Consider the following 16,602-nt stretch of genomic DNA (forward strand, 5'->3'; position numbering starts at 1 on the left):
AGTTGCTCCTCTTAAGGAAGAAACCTTCTCATTAATCTTGGGCAAAGGAAACCGTTCAATTACTATATTTTTGTTAAGATGGCGTAAATCAATACACAAACGAATTTTGCCGTTGGATTTCCTTGCTATGACCACTGGACTAATCCACTCCGAAGAATCTACCTCTTCGATAACACCCTTAGCTAAGGGACCTTGAATTTCTTTTTTAACTTCATCCCTTATTAACAGAGGAATAGGTCTGACCTTATGCACCTTGGGTTGTGCATCCCCCTTGAGCATGATTCTATGCTCAAAACCTTTCAACTTGCCTAACTGTCCACTCACCACACTGGTGAACTTACTTTTTAATACATCTTCTAACCTGCTACACTCATCTAAGACTAACACTTTCTCCTTGCTGTTAGGGTCTAACATGATGTGAAGATTCTTCTGCTCATACCAGCCTAGAACAGATGGTCCCTTTTTGGCTATGTATAACTTGCCTCTGGTCACCCTACCTTTAAAGAGGAAGGTGATCCATCTGAAACCCAATACGCCAATTCTTTCCCCTGTGTAACTCACAGGATTAACATCTGAGGCATTCAACTTGTCCCCTATTTTGAGTGTAAATTTCTTTCTCCACACTTCCTCGTTAACAATCGTATATGGAGATCCAGAATCCCCATACACATTCACTTTAATGCCACCTAAAGATACTTCGCAGATAGGTTTACCCTCCATAGCTTCATCAGTGATAGTCAACATATAATTCCCTCTCACATTTTTTACGCAACCATCTTCATCTTCACTACTTTCGCTAGCACATGCATCCTCATTCCAGATACATTTGACATTACTACGCCTGCGACACATTTTACTGAAATGGCCTATTAGTCCACAAACACTACACTTTTTCCGTAGGGCAGGGCACGACTTGTAGTAAGCCATATGTTCCTTGCTACCACAACGGTAACACCTTCTGTCTTCCATCCTGTTGTGCTTCCCTTGATTCCTGACAGGTTGACCGAAATTCTTGTTTTGAACTTGCTTATTTTGATTTTTTGATGTTCCTTGAATCTTGAAGACAGCAGACGAAGCTTTGTCTGATCCTTAACTGTATCTTTTACCACAGTGGCACATCTCCCTGACATTTTTCCCATTTCCTCATTATAGCAAGTACGTCATCTAGAGGTGCATCACCATTTACCCAAAGGCGATCCTGAATCGGATAATTATCATTGTGCATAACTAGTTGGTCCCGAATAAGATCATCATGCAAGTTTCCAAAGTTACAGTCAATAGCAAGTTTTTTTAAGTCATCAACCCATTCATCAACCAGTTCCTCTTTCTTTTGTTTCCTCCGGAAGAATTTGTGCCTCACTACACCTATACACACTTTAGGTGCGAAATACCTATCCATATCTGTGATGGCATTATCAAATTCACTTAAGTCAGCATTAATTAGTTTTTGCATTCGTGAATACGTTTTTAAACCTTTGGGTCCCAAAGAATGCAAAAGTATCCTTTTCTTTTGTTCAGGTTTCATTTTTGCATTCTCATCAATGGCACAAATGTAGTTGTTAAAATACTCTTTCCATTCCACCCATTTCATGTCTGGTTGGGAACCTGTAGCCTAAAAAGGTTGTGGGGGACTGCTAACAAAGCTTTGTTGAGCCATATCCTCTTTTAAATTTCCTTGGGATTGATCTCCAGTATCCATATATTGTGAATACTTAAATAAGAAATTGCTTCAATAATACACAATAGTAAAAAAAATATATATATATGTGCCCCGACAATCTCACCTGTTTAACTTGAATTTGTCTCTTGAATGAAGCGTCGCTTAAATGCTTTTAATAAGTGATGCCACTTACTTAAAAAGAAAATCAGTGCTCCTTCGTTTCGTTTTTTTTTTTTAATCCTTGCTTCGGTAACTGTGAAGGACAGAGAAGCTTCCCGAACAATTTAAAAAATGGCCGCTACGCAGGTTCACGCAACGTGACCTTGCGCAAATGCGTCATCATGCGATTAGGCAGCAAGGCGTGACTGACGTGAGGATAGTCAGTGGGTCGCGCAGCAGAAGATCGTGCATGGAACTTAGCACAAGATCGAAAGATGCCGGCATGCGCCAACAACCGAAGCCAGTAAGTAAGTTCTCGTGTCCTGAGGCAACTAGAAACACGAAATAAAAAAGTCCTTTAAATTAAATTGACGCCATAACTTGGATCGTACAAAAGTTAATTACCCAATTCAGGCGTCATTTCTTTTTCCGTGAATGGAAAGAAAAGAGGAGAAAAAAAATGACAATAATCCTCACGAAGTTGATTGTAGTAGGATCCTGATCCCAATCGTCGCCAATTGTAAAGTAGAGGTGGAGACAGAGTTCCTTTATTTCAGATAAAGATAAAACAGATGGTGCCAGGAAGCACAGCTGTACAGCAGATCAGTCAGGCTTCAACTGTTACACAGAATCAGAACACAACAAGAAGTAAAGGCATTATAAAGATTGGCTCGCTCTTAACACGAGCCTTAAAGCAACATACTGTATAATTATAATAAGCACAACATAACATAGGGGAAGCCTGTTTCTGTGTAGTGACATCACACCCATTCAATATGACTTTTTTTGTTAACTTGTTTTGTATGTTTTTTTTTGGCAACTTGTAGCAAGACTGTGTCTCGTTGCAAAGCACAGTGTTTTTCATTTTACCTTTTTTTAAGAGCTCTGGGGATTCCTAAAATGTGAAGCTTAAATATATATAAAGCAGCAAAAAGTGTTCCTGAGTGACAGTTCATTTGTGCCAGCATTTGCCGGGGGTCTGCGCTGGCACTTAATTTTTAAAACTGGCACCTTTGTTTGACAATCTACCAACCACATGATGGGGTTGCCTGCATATTTTCAGTAGAGCACTTCATTTTAGCAATTTAATAATTGCTAAAAAACATACCTGCAATGAAACTACGCCATTGACATATTACAGCACTGTGGGTGTTACAAGAGACAGTTCTTCCCGCCCTGCTCTACCCACTATGATGGGCAGCTCACTCAAGGGACCCCGATGCCTTTCGGCGCGGTGGCAAAGTTACAGACACACATGGTCACTGGCCCTTTAGGCAGCTGTCATGTAGGAACAGCGCTATACATTTACCCAACGAGGTAGCACTTACTGGTGACTAGCCAGTAGAAAGTACTCCAGCTGAGTAGAGGAATTGCACAAAACGTTGGCATCTTCTTTGATAAATATGCAGGGCAGGATTCATTCTGGGACAATGCTTGTCTGCCCCTGAGACCCTGCATAGATTACAACGGGCGCAATAAGAAATCTCTGCGAGCCAGCAAAATTCTGCGTGGTCGCGAAAATTTCTTGCCGTTTTGCGGAATTTTGCGGAGGGAAACTACACAAACTCCGCCCACCCTTGTAATAGATGGACTGCATAGATAGATACTTTTAAGGATTTCATAGATGCAATAGATGAAACAGATAAAAAAGTTTATAAAGTAACATATGATCAAATCAAAACAGCCTTGAATGTCAAATTTAATCCAGTGCCAAATGTGGATTATGAAAGATATATATTCGATCAAGAATGCCAGAGACCAGGTGAAACTATTGATGGGTTTGTTAAGAGACTGGATTATCTGTTGAAGCACTGTAAATTCAATTAATTTAATGATGAGGAAGCTACCTGCCTCAGAGTGATCGATGGATGTCTGTCTGATTCCTTTTGACTACAAATGCTGAAGGAAACTCTGAGCTTGGAGCAAGTCCTCAAAGCCACTCTCGCTGAAAAGTGGGCTGATTGTCAAGCAACTGACATGGAGTCCAGAGACCCCAAAGTGTATCAGTCATGAGCATGAAAAGTAAGCCATGGTTCAAGGCCAAGGGACTCAAGGCAATGTCTCCTCAGAAAAAGAGAAAGTGTTAAAGATGTGGACTGTCATTTCCACATTAAGGTAAGTGTCCCACCATTGGACAGATGCATATCGACTATGGTAAAGCCTTAGTGGTTCCCCTCCTCAAACCGGGAAGGGACTCGTCCGATCCGGCGTCCTACCGTCCTTTATCAATGTTGACGGCATTTTGTGATGACTTGCAAGGAATAGCGACAAGTAAGTGCATCACAGTGCGAAGAGAAAATTAGCAACCAAATGCTACCTCGACAATATTCGATGCATTCTGTTGGACGTGGCCCTTTTGGCAGGTACACCCCGAAACTTTTTGCATTCTCCTAGCCTTTTTTTGTAACCTGGTTTTGGTGATTTTAGGCCTCTGCGCACTTTAGCACAGTGGCTCAGTGTAAAGTGCGTGCGCTCACTTGTATGTGTGGTGAGACTGGCCTGCCCTTCCATAGGAATGCATGGGGGAGATGTGTGTCCCTGGTAGTTCCTGGTATGAGAGATGTGCAGGGGCGAGTTTAGTATGAGCAAACTCATGGGAATAAATGCTGCGCAATGGTGTGCGCAGATTTATTGTGACTAGTGGAGAAGTGCCACTTTTAGAAGTTGGCATTTCTGTGTGCATTGTGTCTGCCTGCCTGATGTGAATTGCATCTCTGGCTTGTGATTGACAGGGGATGGCTGGTGTGGTTGGCTCCAGGAGCCAGGATGGGTCTGCCGGTGGTGAATAGGGAGATCTGCATGTAGATGGGAGGAAGGTGTTGTACCTGGGACCTGAATAGGCCTGTGCCTTCCCTCCACAATGCTGGATCCAACTCTTGTGGTGCGTCTGATGTCCCTGGCCTGGCCTGTGAATAGAAGAGGGGAGGTAAGCAAAACAAAGTGCTCCTGAACCAGTTGTATCTGGTTCTCCCCTTGCCCTACAGTTGTAGACAAAGGAAAATGTGGTATAAATATAGGGGCTGTAATCCCATGAAAATGTTCTCTTCTTGAATTCTGACAGAGGGAATCTTGCTGCTTGTAGTGCCCAGTAGGGACCGCCATGGGGGCTGCCTCCTTGCTGGAGGGCCCTGTGTGCTGGCCCCTGGGCCCTACATTGCCCCTCTTGATGCCATGGACCTAGAGACCTGTCTCTATTATCTAGCGCCTTTGGAGCGCTATGTTATGATGCCTCCTCTTGCTCAAAGTTCCCTGGGAGCACTCTATTTTCAATATGACCCAGGGGTGCGCTCGAGCTCCGCAGCGCCAAGCTGCCCATTATTCCTGAGGGAATCCCCCATGCTCCAGGATTGAGCAGGGCCCAGCCCACGTCATGGCCACATTTGATTGACATTGTTGTTCCTGGCGGGTGCCCATCCTGCCTCATGGCTGCTTGTTGTTTGTTTTTGGTGGGAGCCTACCCGCTTGTAGTTCCTTGGTTGTGGGTGCCTACCCCGCGATGTATTGCTGATTCTGAGGGAGCCTAACCCTCATTGTCCCTGAGAGCCGAGATTGCTGCCGCCGTCCACGGCCCGCCTGGATGTGGGCGGGGCCGCTGGACGAAAGCAGAAGTGGCTGGTGAAACCTGCTGACGCGGGGCTCCCATGCGGAGAGGAGAATCCCACAGTTGCGGCCGTATGGAGGAGAGTGCCGGGTCCCAGGAGGGGGCCGGGGTGAATCAAGGAAGGCAGCCGAGATCGCCAACAGCAGTGTGGGGCTCTCAGGAGTCTAGGGAAGCCCTGCAGGACAAGTGCTGCCGCCTCAGAGAAGGAGTCCTCACCCGGAAGAGCCAATGAGTACAGCCGACTGTGGGTGGGTGAAGTCAAGGCACCATGCCAGTGTCTTTCTCAGAGCAGCCCCACTTGGCAAAGGGCTGCTCCAACATTTGGCCCCATGATCCCTAGAGCCTAGAGGTCTCCGACCTGACCATATGTGCTTGGAGGGCCCCCGTGGGGGTCCCGAGGCCCCGTGGGCCGGTGCCACCCATGTTGGACGTTATTCTGCAGCTGCCCCACTTTTGCAGTGGTCATCTGCCACGTTGTTTTGGGCATGAGTACTTCAGGAGCCGGTGTGCTCCAGGGCACTATTATTCTTAGAGCATAGGTGGCTCCAACAGGAGCCCAGTTTATTGAGAGCCCCGGCCAGGCCCAAAGGGCATTGTGGTGCCAGGGCCCTTTCCCTGATCCACAGCTGCGCCGCACCAGCACGGGCAGCTGCAACGTTTGTGCACAATTCCTGGAGAGTCCCTGAGAGGGACAGCAGTGGCCCAGAGGGGCCAGGCCTTTCCCACACTTACAGCTGTGCAGCAATTGGTGCCAGCTGCACCGTTTAGGCGCACAGTTCTTTTGGGGTCTTGCAAAGTCAGGGGTGAGATGCACTCCTTTGCCCACACTTTCCCAGCTGCCCAGCAAGTAGTGGGCTGCTGCTACGTTTAGGTCTGCGCAGATTGCGCACCCTTGACTTTCGCTGCCTAGGCAGCAGCCCTGACTTTGTGGACATAGGGCATTTGAGCCTCCTTTTTGGATGGCCAGTTGGCCAGGGGGATGGTTAGATTTAAGGGGTGCCAGGCCCTAATGTGATTTATGTGCTGAACGTGATTTTGGTGCTAGGAAATGTACTCTGTGTAGTATGTTTTACACACCCTGTGCTATACCTCTAAACTGTGGTCTATGATTATGAGGTTTTTTGCATATCTTGGTTTATGCTAGTGAGATTATGTTTCACTGTGTGATGTACGTCCCTAATGTGAGTTATGCTTAGGAGGTTAGGGTCTAATGTGTTTAGACTTGAGAGATGATTGCATAATGTGTTTATGCTAGTGAGGTCGGCACAGAATGTAATTTTTGCCTGATGTGACTGTGCATAATGTAGTTTATGTTACAGGCTGATGTTAAGTACAGTGATTACCAGTGCTTACTGGTTGTACATTTAGGATCTGTTTTACTTTTACCAAGTTCGCTTTGTGATGGTTCTGACAGTGGTCCATTTGGCCCTGTCAGGTTCATATAATCCCTTGTAAATATTGTCCAGTGCCTTTTGGCACAGTGTACATTATGTGTTTACTTTTGTAAATGTGTTTTGAGAATACAAAGGCTATTTTTGATATAACCTTGTGTGGAGTTCCTTTTGTAGTGTGCCTGGGATGTTGTTGCTGTTGTGTGCGTGCACAAATGCTTTACACATTGCCTCCAGGATAAGCCTGACTGCTCGTGCCAAACTACCAAGGGGGTGAGCAGGGGTTATCTTTGGCGTGTAACTCCCCAGCCCTGACTAGAGTGGTGGTCTCTGCCTGGCTTTGGCGCAAGCCTTAGCCAACCAGAGATCCCATTTCTAACACGTTCCTACAAGGCGTAGCTGTCACACCAGCTGAAGCAAATCAACCTCAAACTAAGTTGCTAGTCATCTAAATCACATGCAAACAGCTTGTCAGTATCAGTTTCCAGTGGGGGTGACAATTAAATTGTCAAATGTCAATGTTACTTCATAAAGGCATGCAAATGTGGGGCTAGCCAAAATTGAGAAAAAATACAAAGTGAGGAAAAATTGATACAAAAAATCACCAAAAACATTCAAACATTGTCAGGAACTCACTCTAAGGATACACAGTTGTTAAATACCATTCATAATTTTCAGAGGTACACCGATATATATCTTGCCTGAAAAGTATCAAGAAGTCAAAGACTAAAGTATACACATGGGTTGCCTCAGCGCCCTTAAAAGTTCAGGTATGTTTTTGGCCACAATGAAACATAAGAAAACTGTGGTACAATCACCTCTTAATGTACTTCAAGGAACATTTCAAGCGCCTGTGTGCAAAGCTTTAACATTGCTGCTGATATGGGACTGATATCAGTGAACTGCTATATTGTAATAGAGCCTAAAAGAGACAGTGAAGGAGCTGTATGTATATGAGTTGGCATGCATCAGACCAGAAAGGCAATTGAGCGAGAGAGGCATCCTAGTCCGCACATTGCTGATATGATAACTCAGTGGAATGGTGCAAAGTTTCTCTTATGACCTAAATGAAGGATATCACCAATTGGAACTTGAAGAATATTCCAGGTGCATTATTACCCTTTCTACACATGTTGGTTTGTTTCACTACAAGTGATTGACTTTTGATATTTCCCCTGCTGCTGAACTTTTTCAAGACATCATTTGACATATCATATAGCCAGTAGTAAATGCATTTAACTATTGTGATGACATATTGATTTTCTGGGCTACAGAGAAAGAGCATGTCAGATCTCTTGTGCAAGTATGTCATTTGCTGAATGATACAGGCTTCATTCTGAATGCTGACAAATGTGAATTTCACCAGGAAAGCTTGCAATTCTTTGCCCATGGCTTTTCAGATGAAGGTATGAAACCTGACCCAGCTAAAGTACAAGAGTTGTCTTTTGAAAATCCCTCACAATACAGTTCTATCTTACAATCACTCCTTGGAATGGCCGGTTACTGTTTAAATACATACAAGACTGTACTAGAGTCAGGGAACCAATATGAGAATTAAAAAAAAGTGTGTCTTATCATTGGTCAAAAGAATATGAGAAGAGTTTCTAAACGATCAAGCAAGCTCTTGAGAGAGCCACTGAAATGATCTACTTTGATCCCAAACTTAACACAGAAGTTGTAGTTAATGCTAGCCCTGCCGGGTTAGGTGAAATCCTTGCACAGCACAATGGACAGCCAAATACCTGAAGAAATATTGTTAAATAATTTCTGAAGACATATTATGGCGTAGCCAGTAAAAGCCTGTCACATACCGAATGTACCTACTCACAACCTGAAAAAGAAAGTTTACCATTGTTTTGGACTTGCAAATTTTTCCATGTGTTTCACAGTACTGACTGATCATCAAGCACTGCATATGATATGTAGCTATTTCAGAGCCAAAATGGCTCATAGAATTGTTATTGTTGAGAGTCTCTGACAACATGTGAACGATGTTGCCCATAAGGGACATCGAAGGATAGTTGCCACTAAGAGAGCTCTTCATGAATGATTTCCGTATATTGAAAAAAGAGTCAAAAAATTGTTTAAGACTTGTTACATCTGCAACTGTATTTCGTCGCACGTTACTCAGAACTCTTTGAACATGTCAGAAATGCCACATTGTGCTTGGTACAAAATTGCTATTGGTTTCTTTGATCATCTTCAGAATGGACAACACCTTCTATTTATTGTTTATGAATGCTCCCATTGTCAATTGGTAGAAGACCTTTCATCCACTATGCATGGAAAAGTTATTCAAAGAAATTAGATTAAATATTTGCGACATGGGGTGTCCCTGCAATCTAAAAATCTATCTGACAATGGCCCACCTTTTAAAAGTCGAGAACGCAAAGACTTTCTCACCTCAAGATAAAGCATCAAAAAAGTACTCCTCTTTGACCCGAGGGCAATGGTCTGGTAGAAGGGTTCATTAGTACTCTAAAGAAAGCTGTTCAGCATGCTGCATTAGAAAAGGTCCACGTCAAAATTGTTTTGAACACTACTCTTCACTCTTACTGTTCGACCCCTCACTCAACAAACAGGGGGATGCCCTGCAATTCCCATGTTTGGAAGAGCAATGATAAGCAAGCTGCCCACCTTAGAACCCACAATCAGAAAGACATTCATGCTACGGACTTTGGTCGCAAACAGAAAATGAAAATATATGCTGACTGATGCCATCATGTAAAATATGTTACCTTTACAAGAGAAGATCGAATACTTGTCAGACAACATAGAAAATAAAGTCTCATGCTTCCTTTGAGGCTGAACCCTTTAGCATCAGCATCACCAACACCAAAGGACACATTGTGACTGCCCAGCATCCTGGGAATTCCCTTATGAGAGATTCCTCTCATTTTCAACATGCAGCCCATTAAATATCCAAACATCGATGTCAATATAGAGACTGGGTCCCGACAGACTATTGATGATTCTGTGCCTGAATATAATTCCACCTCACCTGTGCAGAACACTGATACGTTGTCTGCCAGTTCACAGTTCTCAGTGACCAGATCAGGGCGAGTGATTCAGGCACATTGACACTAAATTAAAGGACTGTAGTTGCCTGTATATCTATGATTTTCTGTGTATTTTTAATGTATTTATGTTGTATATTTATTTACTTATTTTTCTATTTTGAAAAGGTTGTAACTCATAATTTAACAAAGCGGGAGATGTAGTGTCTTGTAAATAAAAGAACATTGGAACTTTTTGGGTTCCCACTGTGTACTTTAGGCCCATGACATGAGTGTTGGAGAGATGAGTTGAAGGCAGGCTTAGAATGTTGAGTTTTGACATACACGCAGTGGTATTAAAAATTACTCTTCATGTGTGGCGTAGTTATTGGCGAGTACCTGGGCTGAGTGGACTCTACAGTGTGTTCTAGGCAACCAGTCTTTTCAGTCTGGTTAGTTGAAAATAGAACACAAGCTTGGCTAGTCGGAAAAATATCCATCTAGAACTTTATGCATTTGATACAAGGTTTTGACCTCAACATTTAACTGGCTTCAAAATGCATCAACATTTCCTGTCGCTCATGCTTAATATGTGCCAGCGGTAGCACTGGTCGGTACTGGCTATCACTGTTGGGGACTGTGGCTCATTCATTTTGTTCACGGCTTGTTCCATTTCAAGATAGGCAAAGCGGAAATGGGAGAATAAAGGAAAAGGTATGAAACATTAAGCAAGGGAGAAATCTGGGGTGAAAAACAACCGACAAGAGTGAAATATTTATACAAGAAGTGTATGGTGTTTGAACTAAGAGGCATGAGAAGGAATCGAGACTATATAGCTCTGGTGTTTGGCAAATTAAAGTTTCAGCAGTGCCAGCGATTGCCATTTAAAAAAAACGTTCAACCCATGTACTTATTTGTTTGTCCAAATTAAGAACTGATCCACTAACATAAAATCACGTATCCATTAAACACCTATGCTGAGATCAACTTGTTGGCATGGAAGGTCTTTGGATCGTGAACAAATGACCATTAGATTAGTCACTGAAATACATTAAGTAATATATTCACAGCCATCAACAGTCCAAAATATATTCTCTATTAATAGCCTCTGCTCTGCTGCTTGTTTCCCAATCCCGTTTTTTTCACTAGCAAATGCATCTAAGATATTTATAAAGTTACATATAATTCAGAAGTATGACCAAAACAAACTCCATTTCTACTTTCCGTTAAATTGTCTCCAGCACTGTGTTAAATTACAACATTAGCGGCTTTTGTGATCCGCCAGTGATACTGACATTAGTGAAGGGCAGATAGAGTTGCAATAGTGTGCCTCATCCTCCATATGGGAGGAGATCACGACCAGCATTGCAATAGGCAGTTTTAAGCCCCCTCTCCCTTTGAGCCTCATAGTGCCTGTGGTAGCAGTTAATTGTGCCTGGGCCCAGATTACAGTAGGGATAGAGGGCCTAGATGTGCTCCACAGTGCTATTTACTGGATGCATACAGAGTTAACTGTAGTCAAGTCCCCAATTCAGATGAATTAGAATGCAGAGCTGCAAATGTATCTTGTCTGATTTAAAACTGTAAAGGTTTCAGAGGTAATATGCGATTTGCAGTGTTGACCAACCCCAACAATGGCATAATACTGAGTTAAAAGTAGGTGAACTACCCCCAGCTATGCCCAGGAATGTGTGTATTAAAACATTTGAGTACATCATTGTTTTTTAATCCATTAATAGTTCTGTAAACCAAACAGAGTCCTGACATAGTGAGTGTCAGAGGTAATAAGATGTGAGAGAGGGTAATGAGATGTCAGTCTGCGTGAGAGTCCAATACGGAGACTTTCTAGGCTTAAACCGTCTAGAATTCATCCATTGATCACACTGCCAATGGAAGACACTACATACACTGCATTGCTTCTCTTTAAAATTAAATATGTGTGTTGTAACAATCACTTGAAAAATACATGTTTATGTAAACGTTGGAAAAACAAAGTTTTGCCTCTTTTGGTAGTTAGACAGCTGGATAAACACTGATAAGCACTGATTTCAAAAGGTTTGGAAACCAATGAGAAAACACTATTGAAATCTACAAAACATAAACACTGAAAACAGGACATCCTGGTAGGTCTGGAATCTATGAAGGATCATCAGGGCCAACTCAGAATATATCGGGGGGGGCTCAGTAACTGGGGTCAATCTTTGGTTGGTGAACATGTAGTGTATCCTTCCTGGATCATTGTGCCCTGGGCCCTGAGACTTTCATGTGGGCATGCCCATTCGTACATTTACTTGTAGCTATATCTCAGTGCCTGTGAGGCAACACCCACTTTACATTGCAAAGAAACTAATTTGCCCCTACGTGATGTGTGTTACAGAAGGGACCACGTGACAGTTGTATCCTCCTCTGTAATAGGACTTTGTTCCAGAAAGGCAAAAGGGATGCAAATTTCTGAGTCGCCCCCTGGCAACTTATGTAACTCGACCACTTGTGTACACTGCCAGTGTTACATTTATATTAATTTTTGTGACTTTTAAAAGGGCGATAACTCTTACAACATTATGGGGCGAATTCCTTAATGTAAGCATGCCATGTTATATTATTCAATAGCAGACGCTCAAATCACCAGTCAGAGGTATGTAGCATCTGTCATACGCGTAGTTCTCCCTTTTTATCGGAGTCTACTAATAACATGTGCAATGGCTCAGCCTCACAATTATAGACCCGCTGTACAGCAGATTGCATGAATGATTTTCTACTTGGAACCTGCAGGTTTAACAAATTAGTTCAATTAACGCCTTTTTGTGACCTATTTTCCTAGGATCCAGAGCTGGTTAGAAACATCTGCCGCTGGGTTCGACAGGCTGTAAAAATCCCCTTCTTCGCCAAACTCACCCCGAATGTGACAAGCATTGTGGCGATTGCAATGGCTGCCCAGGAAGGTAGGGGAAAAAGATGCATTTGTTCTGCACATGTTCAGTTATGTATGTCCAGCGCAATGAGGGGCTGAATGATAATTATATAATCCACCTATTTCCACAAAAAGCGTAATGTCTGTGAAATTCTTAGAACACTGATGTTTATGACTGGATTTGTTTTGAATGTTGAAGTAATGTTAAAAGAAATAAGGGCAGTGGAAATCGAGGTAACTACGAGTGCAGATGCTGAACAAGTAGCAATATCGACTATTTCCATGGGCGTCCGCAGGGGGGGCAAGGAGGGGCGCTTGCCCCCCCCTGGAGCGACCCTCCTTGCCCCCCCTGCGGACGCCCATGAAAACCGTGACTTCAAGACGGGGTTCTCACTCTCTTTCCTCTCCTTTCTTTTATTTGCTTCCCTGTGAAATGGATCCAAAAAAGAAAGACACTTACACTTTTGCTGGAAATGTAGTATTTTTCTAACATTTTAATTCCAAAGTGCAGCATTGGGAATAAAAGGCTAAAAATATGAAAAATAGATAAATAACTAAATAAAGTAAGACAGAGTGGTAGCAAACTGGCCAAACAGATTTTATTCACACTGAAACGCATTGAAGCCACTTTTACAGAGTTTGCTCGTGAAGCGCTATTTTTGTTTTCTTGTCTTTGTTTTCTCTGGACTTGAAACTAGTGCACCAATCCTGGAGGTACTGCAATGCGTGGATTGGAAAACAACGTGTGCTGCAGCTCTGCATCCAGGGATGTGGTCATTTTACCATACTGCTTACGTTTTGTAAGGCTATAAGCAATGGCCATTGAAATGGGTCCATTCAGGGCCCTGTAGTTGTGTCCTTAACTTTTCAGGCAAAAGCATTCACTGATTTCTGAATAGTGAGTGTAAAAGCATTAAGGTAACCATGTTGTTCCTGCTTACTTTTCCCATGGTTTGCTAAATTTTGCATTCCCTATTATGGTTTTAAAAACGCTTGCTGCCTCCTTCCTGGCTTCCAGCAATTTTCGGCAACAATAAAAATGTCAAGATGACTCTGGTGATTAATGTTCTTCCTAGAGAGAGATCAGAATTTTGTCTAGTGGAAGTTTTGACTCATGGAAAGGTAGGTCAGATGGTTAATGTACTGGCTGCAAAGAACATGGGGATCACAAAGTGCACATGATGTAAATAGGTCAGTGGGCTACTGCTTTTATCAGAGATCCTTTTGTCACTTGCAGTTTATAAGTTAAAATCCTAACTTCGAACAGTGAGCTATTAACTGTCATCTAAGAGCTGCATACAAACTGCAAGGTATACATTTGAGTGTTATGTTCCCCCCCCCCCCTCCGTCCCCCAGTCTTTGATTATCCTAATGTCCCAAAGAGTGTTCTTTTGGACAGAAATCAATTCTGATTATTAAGAAGAACCCCCAACCATGGTATTACGTTTTAAATTCCGGGTATTGTGTTTCTCCAGACCAATCACTATAAAACTATACGGGCTACTAGTATGGTTGTCATGTGACTCCTAAACCTTGTAGTCCTTAGTCTTATGTAACATTTTCTATACAGTGATCTACACACATATTGATTGTCTCTGTGTAATGTGTGTGATGTAAAGTGCTCTGACAAACTACAATGGTATGAGTGGCGCTGTGAATCAAATTAAATGCATCTGAGAGAGAGTTGTTATGGAGACTTGGGGGGCACAGTTAAAGGGTGGCAGCGAGGGAATCCATGGCAGAGATGGTCATTGGGGGGGCACTAACAAACATTAATGCACAGGACACCACCAGTGCTATGGCTGGCCCTGCCCTTGAGGCCAGTCTGCCTCACCCAAAGGTACCTCCATTGGCCTTGTTTCAGCAGCAGTAGCTGCAATTCACCAGGAGTTAGCAATGCAGGATTTTCACACACCAAACTAAGTTCCCAAACTTCACAGTCGCCCTGCTTCATTTACAATCACTTTTAACATGTGCTGCCTGCTGTGGGCCACTGGAATTAATTATGCAGCAAAGGATAACAACATTATGCCGTAGTATTGACTAAATTATGCATGGAAAAAAAGGCTGCTGTGTAATGCAGTATTTTTTCAGATATTTTATTATTTTGACGTGTGTACACATGCTAACAGTCTCTGGAAAGATTTTGCCTTATTAGTACCAGTGTACATACAAATGCAGCAGTGAGAAAGGTGACCAGTCAACCTTTACAATAGGCCATCCACTCCGCAGCAACACAAGTCACATTTTATATTAACTTTTGATATGTTTGAGCTACAAACAATTTATTAGTTTAAATGGTCAGAATATGCAGCAGATCTTGCATTATGAGACAAATAGGGCAGAGCCATAATTTTAGAGAAAACATTTGCAAACTAGGATATTTTGCCATTCATGTTTGAACTGCTGTTGTTGAAAAAGGGCGAAGTGCTGATGAGCACCCACTGTCAAATCACTAGCGTGTGTGATTACTGCATTATTTATTACTAACTTTGACGTTGTGCTTTAACTTTGGATAAAAGTTATCATGAGTTCTAGCACCAAGAAGCCAATATTGGAAAATATGTGTGCTACAAATAATCCCGAACATACACTGTGCATACAGTAATCTGGTGCTTTAATCATAGGCTGTTTTAAAGTATTCTGATAAAAATCGAATCGTGCTGAAGACAGCCTTGATTGGTGTTGGATCGAGGACCCAGAAGTCTGCACACCTAGCAGACAGAGATAAAGCACCTTGTCAGAAAGTTTAGCGTTTTGCCTACAGGTGGTGTTTGTTGGCCCGTGGCAGGGTCAGTCATATGTCCTGGATTCCTGTCATTTAATTGAGTCTATCCTAGTTCTGCACCCCAGTGTTTCGTGTGCCCCACCTGGCACACATCATGTCGGAGGATGGTGATGACATTAACATTTTGCCCCCCCCTGGAAAAATTTCTGCGGACGCCCATGACTATTTCCAGTTAAAATGAGTACCATTAAATTGGGTAATAATAACACAAGAGACCTAAAGAATGAAAAAGCTACTTGCAGCTCACACGGACAGTTTTCAAAAAGCTGCACGCCACTCACCTTGTTAATATTAACGGAGTGGGGATCGGCGTGCGACTCCTCCTGAGGGAGTGCTCGGATGGAGGGCCATTTGGGGAAGAGGGGGTATTTAGGACACCTGCCCTTGATCCCAGCATTGGAAATCACAATGTGTCGTCATTGTAGCCCCTGTTTCTTGAAAAGACAGGAGTCACAAAGCAACAGCTAACGGCGCAGTGGGCTTATTTATGACCTGAAGGAACGAAGTAACAGCAGTCCATAGGATTGTGTCTCTTAATATCCCAAGCCAGCAGAACCAGAATGCATATTGTCAAGTTTACCGCTTGCCTATGTCTGTAATCATGGAAAGTGGTTCAACATTCTTTGTGCATGCCTTTGTGAAACAGGAGTTAAGTGCAGGCGCATTGTTAATGATGAACAAAGGCTAAAGTTTTTGGTAACTCCTCTTTATTGTCTAATGTCATTAGAGGTGTGTAAGGGGTCGCACTGTGTGCTTTGCGGTTCCTAAAAGCCATTCAATACTGCAAAACACTTTTATGTATTGTGAATGCGCAAACGTATGTTCGTGGGCTTTCTCAAATTGCTCTACGACCCCTTTCCGCCATGAATCTGGTCAGAGATTTACCCCAATCAAGATCTGGGGTAAATCCTCCTTCAAGATGGACAGAGACTAGACATCCTTTGCATTCGACAACCCTCTACTTTTGGCAGTCAGCGGGCTTCTGGGAAAAACTTTAGCCTCTGACTCTTATTCGTCTACAAATTAAGCACTGAAAAATCCCAATCAAGTGGAATAGGAGTCTTTGTGAATATTCATATAGCATTCCCAGAATACC

The 16,602-nt window shown here is 42.8% G+C and overlaps 1 protein-coding gene across 1 annotated transcript in view; it reads left to right on the forward strand.

The window, feature by feature from the left end:
- The window catches only part of DPYD (dihydropyrimidine dehydrogenase), a 3,292,815-nt gene that overhangs the window by 2,618,084 nt on the left and 658,129 nt on the right, over positions 1-16,602 (forward strand). The window contains exon 17 of the mRNA XM_086954704.1: positions 12,629-12,749. Within this exon, the coding sequence (XP_086810830.1) occupies positions 12,629-12,749 (121 nt within the window). The remainder of the gene's footprint in view (positions 1-12,628; positions 12,750-16,602) is intronic.

This window comes from Lissotriton vulgaris, chromosome 1_1, assembly GCF_964263255.1.
Source record: "Lissotriton vulgaris chromosome 1_1, aLisVul1.2, whole genome shotgun sequence".
NCBI lineage: Eukaryota > Metazoa > Chordata > Amphibia > Caudata > Salamandridae > Lissotriton > Lissotriton vulgaris.